This window comes from Muscardinus avellanarius (genome assembly GCF_963383645.1).
Source record: "Muscardinus avellanarius genome assembly, chromosome: 3".
Taxonomy (NCBI): Eukaryota; Metazoa; Chordata; class Mammalia; order Rodentia; family Gliridae; genus Muscardinus; species Muscardinus avellanarius.
In genome coordinates, this window is record NC_137788.1 from 81,999,815 (window position 1) to 82,015,859 (window position 16,045).

The 16,045-nt window shown below is 39.4% G+C and overlaps 1 protein-coding gene across 1 annotated transcript in view; it reads left to right on the forward strand.

Annotated features, from left to right (window-relative positions):
- The window catches only part of BTBD8 (BTB domain containing 8), a gene marked incomplete at both ends in the record, with an annotated part of 92,238 nt that overhangs the window by 24,767 nt on the left and 51,426 nt on the right, over positions 1 to 16,045 (forward strand). The window contains one exon of the mRNA XM_080693076.1: positions 12,196 to 12,285. Within this exon, the coding sequence (XP_080549202.1) occupies positions 12,196 to 12,285 (90 nt within the window). The remainder of the gene's footprint in view (positions 1 to 12,195; positions 12,286 to 16,045) is intronic.

Consider the following 16,045-nt stretch of genomic DNA (forward strand, 5'->3'; position numbering starts at 1 on the left):
CCAAGTCAGGATTATCTTCCTAGTTCAGGCTTGAGCAGCTCTGTGTAGTACACAGTAATTTTATTGTACAGTTCAAAGAATATTCAGTAGTTCAGATGATACATCTTCATGTAAAGCCCATATATTTGTCTAAAGTTCAACATCAGAACTTTTTTTTGTGTGTGGTACTAAGGATTGAAGTCAGGGAAATTCTACCTTTGCGCTATACCCTTAGCCCTTTTTATTTTTTATTTTGAAACGAGGTCCCTAAGTTGTTGAGGAACTCTAAGTTGCGGAGGCTGGCCTTGAACCTGTGATCCTCCTATCTTGAATTTTAGACATGCCACCATGCCTGGCTAACATCAGAACTTTTAAAAATTACTTCTTGCCAGATGTGGTGGTAGACGCTTATAATCCCAGTACTTGGGAGGCTGAGACAGGAGGATTCTGGTTCACAAACAGCCTCACCAACTTAGTGAGACCCTGTTTCAAAATAAAGAATAAAAAATAGGGCTGGAGGTGTAGCTTGGAGGTAGAATGACCCTGGGTTCCATCCCCAGTACTGAAAAAAAATTAATTACTACTTAGCTGAGCGTGCTGGTGCATGTTTATAATCTTAGTACTTGGGAGGCTGAGACAGGAGGATTGCGGGTTCATGGCTAGCCTCAGCAACTTGTGAGACCCTCAGCAACTTAGTGAGACCCTGTTTCAAAATAAAGAATAAAGTAGGGCTGAGAGTGAAGCTCAGAAGTAGAATGCCCCTGGGTTCCATCCCCAGTACCAAAACAAACAAAAAACAAAAAAACCTTCTTGTTCTGTATGATCATTATTGGCTAGTAGAGTGGCTAAAAATCCATTTGTAAGATGGCTGCTCTAAGTTTTTTCATTTAAATGTACCCATATGATAAAAGATCCTATTTATAGAGAACCAGGATTTATGAAGTGAATTCTATTCAGTCTAAGTCTCAGCACTGCGAACAGCTTAGTTTGCTAGGATAGCATGTTCGAATTCATATGGTAATAGGGGAATGTCGCCCTTGGAGTTCATTTTCTCTAGTGCTCAGGTTGCTTCCTCAGTCACATCCCTGATAACCCATTTCTTCCAAGATTGTCTCACCAGTCGCACTGTGGTGATTTTTTTTTAACCTTAATCTTGACTATAATGCTGGGAGTACTTTTTTCTTTTTGTGGTGCTGGGGGTTGAACTCAGGGGCATTCTACCTCTGAGCAACACTCCCAGCCCGATTTTTTTTATTCATTCTTTATTTTGAAACAGGGTTTCACTAAGTTGCAGAGCACCTCACTAAGTAGTTAAGGCTGGCTGCGAACCTGGATCCCTCTGCCTCAGCCTCCCAGGTCCTGGGAGTAGAGCGTCACCGCACCCAGCTCTAGAAGTGCTTTACATGGAAAGTCGCCTGATGCCAGTGCTGTTTGTGGTGGCACACCTAACAGACAGAGGGCCTAGGAGGGTGTGGACTGTGAAACCAGCAGTTAGAACTGGAGAACGTGAGGACTGCAGAGCTAGTCTGCCTGGGTTGTATTTTTTTTATTTTTTGTGGTACTGGGGATTGAACCCAGGGATATCGTGTCTCCAAGATAAACCTCCTATTTTTTATTTTTATTTTGAAACAAGGTCTTGTTGGTTGATGAGAATCTCACTACTCGCTGAGGCTGTCCTCAAACCTGTGATCCTTCTATCTCAGCCTCTCAAGTACTGGGATTACAAGCATGTGTTACCATACCTGACTCCTGCCTGGGATTTGTTTGTTTGTTTGTTTGTTTGTTTGTTTATTGTGGTACTGGGGGTGGAACCCAGAGGCTTTCTGCCTCCAGGCTATACTCCCAGCCCTATTTTATATTTTATTTGGAAACAGGGTCTCAGTTGCTGAGAGCCTCACTAAGTAGCTGAGGCTGGCTTCAAATTTGTGCGATCCTCCTGTCTCAGCCTCCCAAGCTCGGAGGATACAAGCGTGCGCCACCACGCCCGGCTCTGCCTGGGTTTTAATCATGGGTTTTCACCATCATCATCTGTGTGAATTTGGGCAAGCTATGTAGCTATTCATTCTGTGCTTAGAATCCTCATCAAAGATTAGCGTTATAAAAACACTTTATGTGATGATTGTGGTGAATTAACTGCTTATTACACTTAAAACCCTTTAACAGTACTTGGCACATAGTAAGTCCTCTGTGTGTTTGCTGTCCTCACCATCTCAGGGATAGGCCTTTGATGCAAGCTTTCGTGTAGATGGTAGCAACAGCTTCTATGCTCCACTTATGTGGAGTAAGCAGAGAAATGGGATTTGACCTTCATCTCTCCCTAATCCAAGGAGGGGTAAGTGGCCTGCATTTCTATGAAACAGCAAAAAAGTGTGCAGTAGGGGCCTACAAAGCCTAAAATATTTACTCTTTGCTCCTTTACAGAGAAGACTTGCTTGTCTTTGTCATAATAGGAGTAACAGGAAACTTAAATGAAATAAATATAACAGAATTCCAAGTTACCATTCAGTGAGTTACAAACATCTTAATATTAATATTAATTACTTTAGCAATGATAAATGGTTAATCTTGTCCATATGAGAGGTTTAAAATAATAATAAATTAGATATAATAAATAATATTTAAAATAATAATAAATTAGAAATAATAATAAATTAGAAATTCCTTGGTACCACTGGCCTTGCAAGGGTTGTAATAGGGGACTAAAAGCAGAAGGCACTGGGTGCCTGAAAGGAAACAGACCGCCTATAGTAGAAGCTCCCTGACTAAGCCCCACTTACTAGACTGTGCAGATGCCGCCAGCGAGCATGCTGGGGTGTTAGGCTGAGCTCCTAAGGCTAGGAGACCATTTCTAGTATGCCTGCGCATTTCTCTTCCCATCACGTTAGTTTGTGCCTTCCAAAAATCACTTGGGATTGTTCCCAACCTGTCCGTGCCATTTGGATTTGTTATTTTGATTATGCAAATTAATATATAAGCCAAGGATACATGAAGTATGAAAAAAGAGTTAAGTGTTTTAGTAAAATCTAAGGTGAAAGACACTTCAGAAATTACTACTGAATGTAGTATATATGAAAGAATAGGAAAGGGTGAAGGGAGGGATGGGGAATGTAGCTTGGTGGTAAAAGCTTTTGCCTAGCATGCAGAAGGTCCTGGGTTCAAACCCCAGCAACAAACAAAAATGTTTTTTGAGGGGAAACCATCATTTTGTGGGAGGGTATTAGGGATCAAACCTAGAGGCATTCTACCTGTGAGCTACACCCCCAGACTTGATTTTATTTCTTATTTTGAAACAGGGTCTTGCTAGGTTGATGAAAGTCTCACTACTTGTTGAGGCTGTCCTTTAACCTGTGATCCTCCTATCTCAGCCTCCCAAGTACTGGGATCACAGACATGTGTCACCAGTCCCAACTTGAGGGAAAATGCAAAAATTTAGAATGGTTCTATGCTCAAATTACTTAACTTTCACAAAAATGTACTCTTTTTTAAGAGAAATTTTAACTAGAAATAGTTTTTGTAAGAATGATGAGGTTTCAGTTAGCAAATTTACTTTTTTTTTTTTAAAGACTGGCTTATGTTGCAAGATCTATGAATGAGTACATATTTATTTTTAAGGTGGGATAAAGTGATTATGATATGTAGAAATTATTTTTTAAATCCTGTTTTTTTGATTAAACAACTATCATCCTAATTGTTTTAGATAATAGGATATCCATTGTACTTTACTATTTAATTTAGGAAAACTGTAGTCAGTAGATGTCATAAAATCCTCAAGAGAAAGTTAACCTTATAAAGTCCTCTGAAATGTTTGTGAGGAAGTGGAATGAATAATAGTGACAGCTCCAAAAAGAGTCACTACTCTGGGCTTAATATTGATTCAGTTATGTGGAACTAGATAAAAACACACACTCTCTCTCCCTCCCTCCCTCCCTCCCTCTCCCCCCCCCCTTCTCCCTTTCTCTCTCACATTCACCCCTAGGAGAATTTGTAAGAATTAGACCCAGTTTAAAAAAAACAACTTCTGATCCAGGCTGTTATTGTGCCTGGACTAGTGAATCTAGTTCAGTTACCATTAGCTGTGACTGAAGTCACAGCAAGGGGGAAATTAGGGCATCTTGACAGAGCTAGAAGCAGCACTGTCAGTTGGAATTAAATGTATTCAAAAGGAAGAAATCGTTTTTGGCATACTGGAAAATAAAAAAGATTTAGCAAAGATTTTTAATGCACCATGCCATCTACAGCATTACATTTTAACCTGAGGCACGTATCCTAATTAAGTAAGAATGTTTTCCGAGTTTCTGCTTTTAAGGTCAGGGTAATCGTTTAAGCCTCAGACCCTTGAACTCAGATGAAAAGGGCTAACATGCCGTGTGTCTGCAAGTCTCCTGAGAAACAGACATGGAGATGGGATTAGACCAGCAGCAAGTTCAGTAGAGTAAATGCATCTGAGAGGACATGAGGAAGCCAGAGAAGACAGGCTGTGGACCGCAGTACTGCTCGGCCCGAGTGAAGGCAAAAGGAAGAAGTTACGCCAAGGGAAGCATCTTAGATGCAGCACAGGTCTGGGGAAGATGGCAAGGCTTTGGGGAAATTCCCAAGCCAGAGTCTTCAGAGAAACCGTATCTTCCAGAGATATATCTGCCTTATCCCGGCTAGGCTCAGTCACTGGCAAGAAATAGCTTAGAGTAGGTGGCCTTGGAACCAGAGTGGCTTAGATTTCACAGTACTGTAGCTGGGGCCATGGGTCACTTTCGGCAATTGGCAATTAAGGGGGTAGATTCTCATGACTGCCACCTGTGTAAATCAGGATATGCTATGTATTTAGGTATAGTCAGATAAAGTATGTAGATGTAAGAATAGAATTTTAATAGTATTCTTCGTTAAGAATTGTTTTATGCCTGGGCACAGTGGCACATGCCTGTATTCCCAGTATTTAGGAGGCTGAGACAGGAGGATCACAAATTTGAGGCCAACCTCAGCAACTTAGCAAGACCCTGTTTAAAAAAAAAGAGATGGGAATGTAGCTCAGAGGTAGAATGCCCCTGGGTTTAATTCCCAGTACCCACCACCCAACACACACACATTGTTTTATGAGAGCCAGGCATGGTGGCACATGCCTGGAATCCCAGTGCTTGGGAGACTGAGACAGGAGGATCACAAGTTTGAGGCAAGCCACAGCAACCTAATGAGACCCTGTTTCAAAATAAAAACAAATGAGAAGGACTGAGGGTATAGCTCAGGGATAGACTGTCCCCTGGGTCAGTCCCCTGAATGAATGAATGAATGAATGAATGAATGAATGAATTCATGCATGCATGCTAAAAATTTCCCTCTAAGCAGTGCTTTATCTGTATCCCACAAATTTTAATGTAGTTTCATTTTCACTCAAAAGTATTTTTTCATTTTCCTTTTAATTTCTTCTTTACCAAAGGATTGTAACTATCTATTGGGGAATTTTTCAGATCTTTCTCCATTATTGATTTCTAGGGTGTGTATTGCAGTACTGGGGGTTAAAACCAGGGGCATTATACCTCTGAGCTACACCCCATACCTTTTTATATTTTTGTTTGGAAACAAATTCTCCCTAGGTTGCTGAGAATCTTCCAACATTGCTGAGGCTGCCCTCTAACCTGCTCCTCCTGTCTCAGCCTCCTGTACTGGGATTACAGGCATGAGCCACCAGACCCAGCTGGTTTCTAATTTAATACCACTGTGGGTCATAAACATTTTTAGTTCATTTAACTTTTTTTTTTTTTTTTTTGGTGGTACTGGGGATGAAACCCTTCTACCTCTGGGCTATGCTCCCAGACCTATTTTATATTTTTTATTTGGAAACAGGGTCTCTTAAGCTAGTGTGCGTGGCTGGCTTCAAACCTGCGCGATCCTCCTGTCTCCGCCTCCCAAGCGTGGGGATTACAAGTGTGCGCCGCCATGCCCGGATAGTTCATTTAGCTTTGAGACTTGTTTGATGGCCCATAATAGGATCTGTTTTACTGTTTTGTTGTACTTGAAAAGAGTACATGTTATGCTGTACTGGGATGGAATATTCTATAAGTGTCAAATTGTTTGACAGTAGTGTGCAAGTCTTACATATTAAGTAAATTTTGTCTGCTTTTCTATTATTGAGAAGGACGTTGACATTTCCAGGTGTAATTGTGAATTTGTCTATTTGTCTTTTCATTTCCCTCCCATTAATTTTTGCTTCATGTATTTTGAAGGTTTATTTGATATATCACACTTGGGATCATTATTTCCTTATAATGAGTTGAGCTCTTTTTTATTATAAACATCTCTTTTGCCCCCAGGTAATATCCCTTGTTGTAAAATCTACTTTGATTTAGCTTTCATAAGTAAAAAGGACTGGGAATATAGCTCAGAGTTAGAGTACTCTTGGGTTCAATCCCTAGCACTACCCCAAAATAACTTTAAAAAATGAGTTTAAAATTATTTTTCATAGATGTATTTTGTATTTTATAATCCAATCTCATAATCTTCTTTTAAATGGAGTACTTACACCATAAACCATAATGTAGTTATTGTTTGGGTTACATCTACTATCTTCATATTTTTTTCATTTCTTTTTGTGTTTTGTTCTCTTTTCCTGCCCTTTAATTTTTTGCTTTCGGAGGGATAATAGATTTTTAAAATTTTTGTATTGGCGTATTAGTCATACATCTTTTTGTGTGTTTGTGTGTGATACAGGGGGTGGAACCCAGCGGCTTTCTACCTCTGGGCTATGCTCCCAGACCTATTTTATATTTTATTTGGAAACAGGGTCTCACTAAGTTGCTGAGAGCCTCACTAAGTAGCTGAGGCTGGCTTCAAACCTGAGTGATCTTCCTGTTTCAGCCTTCCAAGTGCTGGGATTACAAGCGTGCGTCACCATGCCTGGCTCATAGTCATACATCTTAATGGAGTACAAGATGGTAGAGGCATACATGCACACATCACTCAATTATCCCTTACCCAATTCCCACCTCATTCCCTCTCCTTCCTTCCTTCTCATGTTTGGCTTAGTGATTAACACAATAGGTTTGTAAATGTACATTATGTACATTAGGGAATTTCCTCTTACCCCCTCCCATCACCCCGTTAGGGCGCCTTATTTACACATCTATGGTTTCTCCTTTGTCTAGAGTTCCTTCTATGGACCCTTTTCTCCCTAGCTTCTGCATACTAGGGAGTACATCCAATTTCTTACTTTTTGTGACTGACTAATCTCACTTTGCATAATGTTCTCCAGTTTCATCCATTTCCCTGTAAATGATGTAATTTTGTTCTTTATGGCTGAGTAAAATTCCATTGTATGCCTTTTAAAATTTTTTTCCTTTTTTCTTTCTTTCCTCCTCCTCTTCTTCTCCTCCTTTGTACTGGAATTGAATCCGGGAGTACTTTGCCACTCACCTACATTTTGGCCCTTTAAAAATTTTTTCTTTCCTTCCTTCCTTTTCCTCCTCTTCCTTTTTTTCCTCATCTTCCTCCTTCTCCTCCTCTTCCTCCTCCTCCTTTTTCCTTCTTTATACTGGAATTGAACCCAGGAGTACTTTACCACTGAGCTACATCCTTAACCCTTTTAAAATTTTTATTTTGATGCCAGGCATAGTGGTGTATGCCTGTAATCTTAGGACATGAGAGCCTAAAACAGGAGGATCACAAGTTTGAGGCTAGCCTGAATGATTTATTGTGAAACCCTGTCTCAAAACAAACAAACAAACAAACAAAAATAGGGAGGGGATATAGCTCAGTGGTCGAGAGCCACTGGGTTCAATCCCTAGTACCATACACATATACACAAAAAATTTATTTTGAGACAGGGTTTTGCTAAGTTCCTCAGATTGGCCTTGAACTTGTGATTCTCCTTTCTTGACCTTCCTGGTTGCTGAAATCATAAATGTGCACAGTAACTAAATTTGTGTGTGTGTGTGTGTGTGTGTGTGTGTGTGTGTGTGTGTGTGTGTTTTGCTTTTCTCTAAGCTGCTCCAGAATTTACAATATGCATTGTCACACTGTATCTTCAATTAGTGTTATAATTCTTTGTGTATAATGTTAGAACCTATTCCCCTCCCTCTTGTCTTTTGAAATATTTATATATTTTGTATTGAAGTCCTTTATCCAGTAGGTGATTTGCAGATATTTTCTTCCAATTGGTTACTCATCTCTTTCATTCTCTTAATGGTGTCCTTCTTAAGCAAACATTTTTAATTTTTTTTTCAGTACTGAGGATGGAACCCAGGGGCATTCTACCTCTGAGCTACAGCCTCAGCCCTGTTTTTTATTCTTTCTTTTGAAACAGGGTCTCACTCACTGAGTTGTAAAGGACCTCACTAAGTAGCTGAGGCTGTCTGCTAACCACGATCCTCCTGTCTCAGCCTCCCGAATGCTGGGATTACAAGCGTGTGCTGCCATGCCTGGGTAAAGTTTGTAATTTTAATAAAGTCAAACATCAGTTTTTTCTTTCATGGTTAGACTTTTGGTGTTTTTTCTAAAATGCATTCCTAAACCCAAGGTGATATAGCTTTGTCTCTATTTATTTGTTTTTGTGGCACTGGGGATAGAACCCAGGGGCATTCTACCTCCAAGCTACACCCTCAGCTTTTTATTGTTCTTTATTTTGAAACAGGGTTTCAATGAGTTGCAGAGGGCCTCACTAAGTAGCTGAGACTCTGAGAACCGAGATCTTCCTGTCTCAGCCTCCTGAATGCTGGGATTACAAGGGTGCGTCACCATGCCTGGCTTTTTTCTCTCTTTGTTTTATTTTCTAGAAGTTTTAAAGTTTTACATTTATCTCAACTTAACTCTTGTATAGATATAAGGTCTACATCTGAGCTTTTTGTTTTTGTGTTTTGCACATGGATGTCCAGTTGTTCTAGTACCATTTGTGAAAGGACTATCCTTTCTTCATTGAATTATCCTTGTGCATTTGTCAAAATTCACTTGCCTTTTATTTGTATAGGTCTATTTCTGAGCCCTGTATTCTGTTTTACTGATCCATGTATCACATCTTTCACCAACACTCTTCTGTCTTGATTACCTTAATCAGATGGTGTGAATCTTCCTACTCTTTTTTTGTTAAATGTTAAAGATTTGTAGAAGCAGTTTGATACTCTGGTGATTAGGCATGTGGTGTGTGTGGTGGAGGGGTTCGGGGAATTGAACCCAGCGATGCTCCACCATAAGCTATATTCCCTGGCCCTTTTTATTTTTCATTTGGAGACACTCTTGCTTAAATTGTCCAGGCTAGGCTTGAACTTGTGATCCTTCTGCCTTAGCCTTCTGAGTAGCTGGAATTACAGGTGGGCACTGCTGCGCCAGGATCAATACTTGTACACTCTGGCGGATGTTATTTTAGTGTAGACGAGACTTCTTTTTGCTTTGTGATGGCAGTTAGGCTACATGTTGATCACTATTCCAATCAGGGTTTCAGCTGATTCAAAGCTGCCTTCAGCTCTCACAAGAACGTGTTTACTTCCTGTTCGCTCTTCCTCCTAGGGTATGGCTCTTGAGGGGCTCATAAAAATCCTGGGCTACCCACCAAAACTGCTTCTCTTTAATGGATCTCAAGTTCTAATTTGTGTTCTTTGAAGCCTGTGAAGATAAACCAAAGCTATTCTCAGCCTCTCAAACATTGTTTTTCTTTATTTGTGTGTGTGTAATTGAATCCAGGGGCATTCTATCTCTGAGCTACACCCCCAGCCCAATTTTTTATTCTTTATTTTGAAACAGGGTCTTACTAAGTTGTGGAGGGCCTTACTATATAGCTGAGGTTGGCTGAGAACCTGCGATCCTCCTGTCTCAGCCTCCCAAGTACTGGGATTACAAGCATGCATCTCCATGCCCAGCTTGTTTTTGCTTTTTAAAAAATGTTATCGAAGCTGGGTGTGGTCACACATGCTCATAATCCAAGTACTTGGGAGGCTGAGACAGGAGGATCCGGGTTCTCGCCCAGCCTCAGCTACTTAGACCCTTTGCAACTCAGTGTGATCCTGTTTCAAAATCAAGAATAAAAAATAGGGTTGGGGCATAGCTCGGAGGTAGAATGCCCCTGGGTTCCATCCCAGTACTGCAAAAAAAAAAAAAAAAAGTTATTGGTACATTGTGCTTACTCATCATATTGGGATTCATAGTGATATGCTTACACATGCACACATCATGTGGTGTGCCCTCCTCCAGATGCCACCCTGCTCCCCTCCCTCCCTCCTCATACATGCTAGTAAGATTGGTCGTGATGCCTTCATGTATGGACATAATATTATTTGGTCTGTTTCCTTCCTCAAGTTTCCTTCCCTTCTCCCTCCTTCAGTCCCCTTCTAATATTCTACTGGTGTCTCTCCTTTTTTATCTGAAGTCCTTTTATTTCCTATTTTCTCTCTAACTTCCGTGTATGAGAGAAAAACATGACCCTTGACTTTGAGACTGGCTGATCTCACCATAATGTTCCTAGGTTCTATCTGTTTTTCTATGAATAACATCATTCCTTTTTTTTTTTTTTTTTTTTTTTTTGGTGGTACTGGGGGTGGAACCCAGAGGCTTTCTACATCCGGGCTATACTCCCAGACCTATTTTATATTTTATTTGGAAACAGGGTCTCACTAAGTTGCTGAGAGCCTCACCAAGTAGCTGAGGCTGGCTTCGAACCTGCGCGATCTCCTGTCTCAGCCTCCCAAGAGCTGGGATTACAAGCCTGCGCCACCACGCCTGGCTCACATTATTCTTTATGGCTGAATAAAACTCCACTGTGTGCATATACCACATTTTCTTTTTCCATTCAACTGTTAATGGACACCTGGTTTGATAACATGCATACCTATGTTTATAGCAGCAAGATTCACAGCAGCCAACTTACAGAACCAACACAGGTGTCCATCAACAGATGAATGCTTTTGCTTCCATATCTGGCAACCATTTCAGTAGAAAAAGTTATGTCAAATGCTTGGATCTCCTGTCTACTCTCTTATAATTTGTTGAACTGATCTAACCACCATGGAAATGTTCATATGCCTTCAAATCATGCTTTTTCTTTTGTGTGTGCATTCAGGAGTATATATGTGCACATGCTCCATCTTTAGCTCTTTTCAGCAGAAGGGCTGGTCTGAAACAATCTAGCAACTAGTAAACCATTACCAGAAGTGCCTTTCTCTTCTCCCTAGTCTTCTTACTGTTCCATCCCATCCTCCACTGGAATATAACATTTTCCTGTTTATCTCATTTACTGCCGTATTCCTTGCATCTAGAATAATGCCTAGCACAAAGTAGAAGTCAATGGATATTTGTTGGATTAAAAAAATTACTGAAAATTATGCCGGGCATGGTGGCGCACGCTTGTAATCCCTGCACTTGGGAGGCAGAGACGGGAGAATCTTAAGCCCTCACAGGCTTAAGAGACCCCATTTCCAAATAAAAATATAAAATAGGTCTGGGAGTGTAGCCCTGAGGTAGACAGGTTCAATCCCCAATACCACCAAAAATAAATTTTTTTTAATTAGTAAAAATTTTTATTTGAATAGAATGGAAATTCAAGAGAAAATAAATTGCCCTGTAATTTACTTGAAACCAAGATAGAGTCTTTCCTGAGCAAAATTAGGGTGAGTTCTGAAATAGAACTCAGAATCCTTACAGTAGTAGTTTCTCCTTTTAATTAAAACTTTGCTAATAATAACTAGTTTCTTTCCTACTACTTCCTGAAGATGTTAAGTGACATCTTTGGTCTTTATTTTTTCTTTTGTAGTGATTTGTTGCTCTTTCAGTCATGGAAGTAGTTTTAATTGTTATTATTTAAATTAGCCTTCAAGAAAAAAATTAAAATGATAACAAAGGTGTTGGAATTTGTGTTTTAAATAAAATACTATGCTGGGTGTGGTGGTACATGTCTGTGATTCCTGTACTTGGGAGGAGGAGAGAGGAGGATCACAGGTGTGTGTACAGCCTCAAAAAATGGTAAGACTCATCAACCTAATGAGACCCTGTTTCCAACTAAGAAATTGGGCTGGGAGTATAGCTCAAAGCTAGAATCCCTCTGCATTCAATCCCCACACACACAAATAAAATACTTACACATAAATATACACTTATAATTTTTTATTGTAATAATCCTACCAGTGGATACAAACAGAACAAATCGATTGTTAGGTTTTAAGAGGTAAAGATGAACAGCTTCATAAAAATGTTATATCTTGCATAGTACATAAATGTTTACCTGTGTTCCTCTCCTCTTTCCTTTAGGGCCATTTTAAGTGCCAGATCTAGTTATTTTGCTGCAATGCTGAGTGGCTGCTGGGCTGAAAGCTCCCGAGAGTGCATTACTCTTCAAGGGTAAGCGTAATTTTTACAAGGTGGCTTGACTGCAAATGATTTCAAAAAATACTTCATACAAAGCAGTTTTTATTAATCTGATTTCCCTGTGTGTTTAGTGAAATGTTTCTCTTGTAGTAGACTTCAGCAAGTACATTTTCTGGAACAAGAGATGTAGGGAGCATTTAGTAAGAGTGTATTTAGCTGCTCTTCTATAACACAATTCCCAAACTGGATGAGTGGCTTAAACAACAGAAACCTATTATCTCAAAGTTCTGGCAACTGAAAATCCAAGATTAAGGTTGGTGTCTGACAAGGCCTTGCCCCTTGGGCTGCAGATTGCTGCCTCTGGCTGTGTGCTCATTGACTTTTGCTGTGTGTGAGCATTTGAGAGAGAACTCTCTGGTATCTCTTATAAAGATACTATTTTGCCCTTCTTGGTTCCATCCTTATGATCTCCTTTAAACTTCACTATTTCATTAGAGGCTCCATCTCCAAAAACAGCCACACCAAGAATTTGGGTTTCACTATATGAATTTTAGGAGGACCCATTCAGTCTATAATGGGTAGTTTTTGATTATGGGATATTTTAAAAACCTGGGAAAAGTTTATTTTTGTGTAGGCAAAAGAAACTTATAGATAGATCTATTGGTGGCATTTTATCACCAATGTTGAAAAACAATTTGAAAGATGTATATATCCTATTGATAAAATCTCTTCCTTTAAGGTGAATGTAGCCGGGCGTGGTGGCACACCCTTTAATCCCCGCGCTTGGGAGGCAGAGACAGGAGGATCACACAGGTTCAAAGCCAGCTGTGCTGGCTTAAGAGACCTTGTTTCCAAATTAAGATATAAAATATGTCTGGGAGTGTAGCCCGGAGGTAGAAGGGTCCCATCCCCAGTACCACCAAAACTATGGGATATATACACAATGGAATTTTACTTAGCCTTAAAGAAAAACACTATATCGTTTACAGGGAAATGGATAGAGCTGGAGGACATTATGCTAAGTGAGATTAGTTAGTAACAAAAAATAAGAAATCAGATGCTCTCCCTAATATGCAGCAGCTAGGGAGAAAATGGGTCATAGGAGGAACTCTAGATGAAGAAGGAGATTCTATAGATGAGCAAATAAGGTGACCTAACTGAGGGGATCAGAGGGAGGGGGAAATTCTCTAATGCACATGATGTGCTTTAACAAACATATGAATGTCAGTCACTAAGCCAAACATGAGAAGGAGGTAGGGGAGAGAATGGGGTGGGAACTGGGTAAGGGCTAATTGGGTAATGTGTACTTGTATGTCTCCACCATCTTGCATCCCATTACAATATATGAATACAATGCACTAATAAAAATTTTTTTAAAAAGCAAAAATAAAAATAAAAATAGGGATGGTGGTGTAGCTTGGAGGTAGAATACTCCTGGGTTTCATCCCCAGTATCACAGGGGTGGAAGGGAATTAGGAACAAGCTCTGTATAATTTACTACTGCTAAAAAATAAGATTTTATAATATGTTTCTTTTGACCTTTGTCTCACTAAACACTAAACAGAATTAGGTTTTTTTGGTGTGGGAACCCAGTGGCTTTCTACCTCTGGGCTATACTCCCAGACCTATTTCTTATATTTTATTTGGAAAAGTTACTGAGAGCCTCACTGAGTAGCTGAGGCTGGCTTTGAACATGTGCAATTCTCCAGCCTCAGTCTCCCAAGCATGGGCATTACAAGCGTGCACCACCACACCCAGCTATATCCCATAGTTTTTAATCCATTCATCTCTTGATGGGCATCTTGGCTGGTTCCATAGTTTGACAATTGTGAATTGTGCAGCTATGAACAAAGATATGCATGCATTAGTTTGGTAGTTTGGTTTCCTTTCTTTTGGGTAGATACCCAGAAGTGGTATTGCTGGATCATATGGTAAGTTCATTCCCATTCTTTGGAGGATACTCCATACTGTTTTCCAAAGTTGATACTAATCTGCAATCCCACCAACAATGTATTCGCATCCCCGCTTCTCCATATCCTTGCCAGCATTTGTTTTTGTGTTTTGAATGATTTACATTCTAGTTGGAGTTAGGTGAAATCTCAAGGTAGTTTTGATTTGCATTTCTCTGATTGCTAATGTTTTTGAGCATTTTTTTCATGCATTTATTGGCCATTTGAATTTCTTTTCTTTGTGAAGTGTCTAATTCATTTCCCCATTTTTGATTGGGATATTTGTTTTCTTAATGCTGAGTTTATGTTCTCTGTATATTCTAGACACTAGTCCTCTATCTCAAGAGTAGTTGGCTCTTGATTGAGGTTCTTGATAGTTTCCTTTGCTGTACAGAAGCTCTTCAGTTTAATGTAATCCCACAAAAATTCACCTTTCTGTGTCTTGTGCCTTTGGGGTCTTGTTGAGAAAGTTTTTCTCTGCTCTTATGTGTTGTAGTGTTGGACCTATGCCCTCTTCAAGAAGCCTCAAGGTCTCTGGTCTAATTTCCAAGTCTTTGATCCATCTTGAATTGCGTTTTGTGCAGGATGAGAAAGTGGGATTTATTTCCATTTTTCTCCATATGGTTAACCAGTTTTGCCAACACCATTTGTTGAACAGGCTATCTTTTTTCCAGTGTATGTTTTTTGCCCCTTTGTCAAAAATTAATTGGCTGTAAGTATATGGATTTGTTTGAGTCTTCTGTTCTGCTCCACTGGTCTGTGTATCTGTTTTTGTGCCACTACCATGCTGTTTTTATTGCTATGGCTTTGTAGTATAAAGTCAAGTATTGTGATTCTTCCTGCATGGTTTTTGTTGCTGAGAACTACTTTGGCTATTCTGGCTTTTTTGTTGTTACAAATGAATTTAAGAACTGATATTTCTATGTCTGGGAGGAATGATCTTGGTAATTTAATGGGTATTGTGTTGAATCTGTAGATCACTTTTGGTGGTATGGCTATTATGATATTTATTCTGCCTATCCATGAATATGGAAGATCTTCCCATCTTTTAAATCGTCTTTGATTTCTTTTTTCAGTGCTTTATAATTTTCTTTGTAGAGGTCTTTTACTTCCTTGGTTAAGTTTATTGCTAAGTATTTTATTTTTTTGTGGGAAATCCTGAGTGGAAGTATTTTCTGGATTTCTTTTTCAGTGAATTTTTGGTTGGTATACAGAAAAGCATCCTATTTTTAAGATATATTTTGTATCCAGACATGTTGCTGAATTTGTTAATAAGTTCTATAAGCCTTTTGGTTGAGTTTGTTGGGTCTTCACAGTATAATATCATGTCATCTGCAAATAGTGAAAGTTTGAGTTCTTTTCCATTTGTACTCCTTTGATTTCCTTTTCTTGCCTTATTGCTCTGGCTAGAGTCTCAGGTACTATATTGAAAAGAAGTGGTGATAATGGACATCTTGTCTTGTTCCTGTTTTTAGGGGGAATTCTTGAAGTTTTCCCCCATTTAATATGATGTTGGCTGTGGGCCTATTGTAGATTGCCTTAATAATGTTGAGGCATGTTCCTTCTATTCCAATTCTCTGCAGTGCTTTTAGCATAAATGGATGTTGGACTTTGTCAAATGCTTTTTCAGCATCTATTGAAATGATCATGTGGATTTTGTCTTTGGTTCTGGCTATATGATGAATTATATGGATTGATTTTTATATATTGAAAACATTCTTGCATCCCTGGAATGAACCCTACCTGGTCATGGTGTATGGTTTTCTTGATGTGGTTTTGAATGCGTGTTGCTAGTATTTTGTTTAGCAGTTTCACATCCAAGTTCATCTAAGATATAGTTTTCC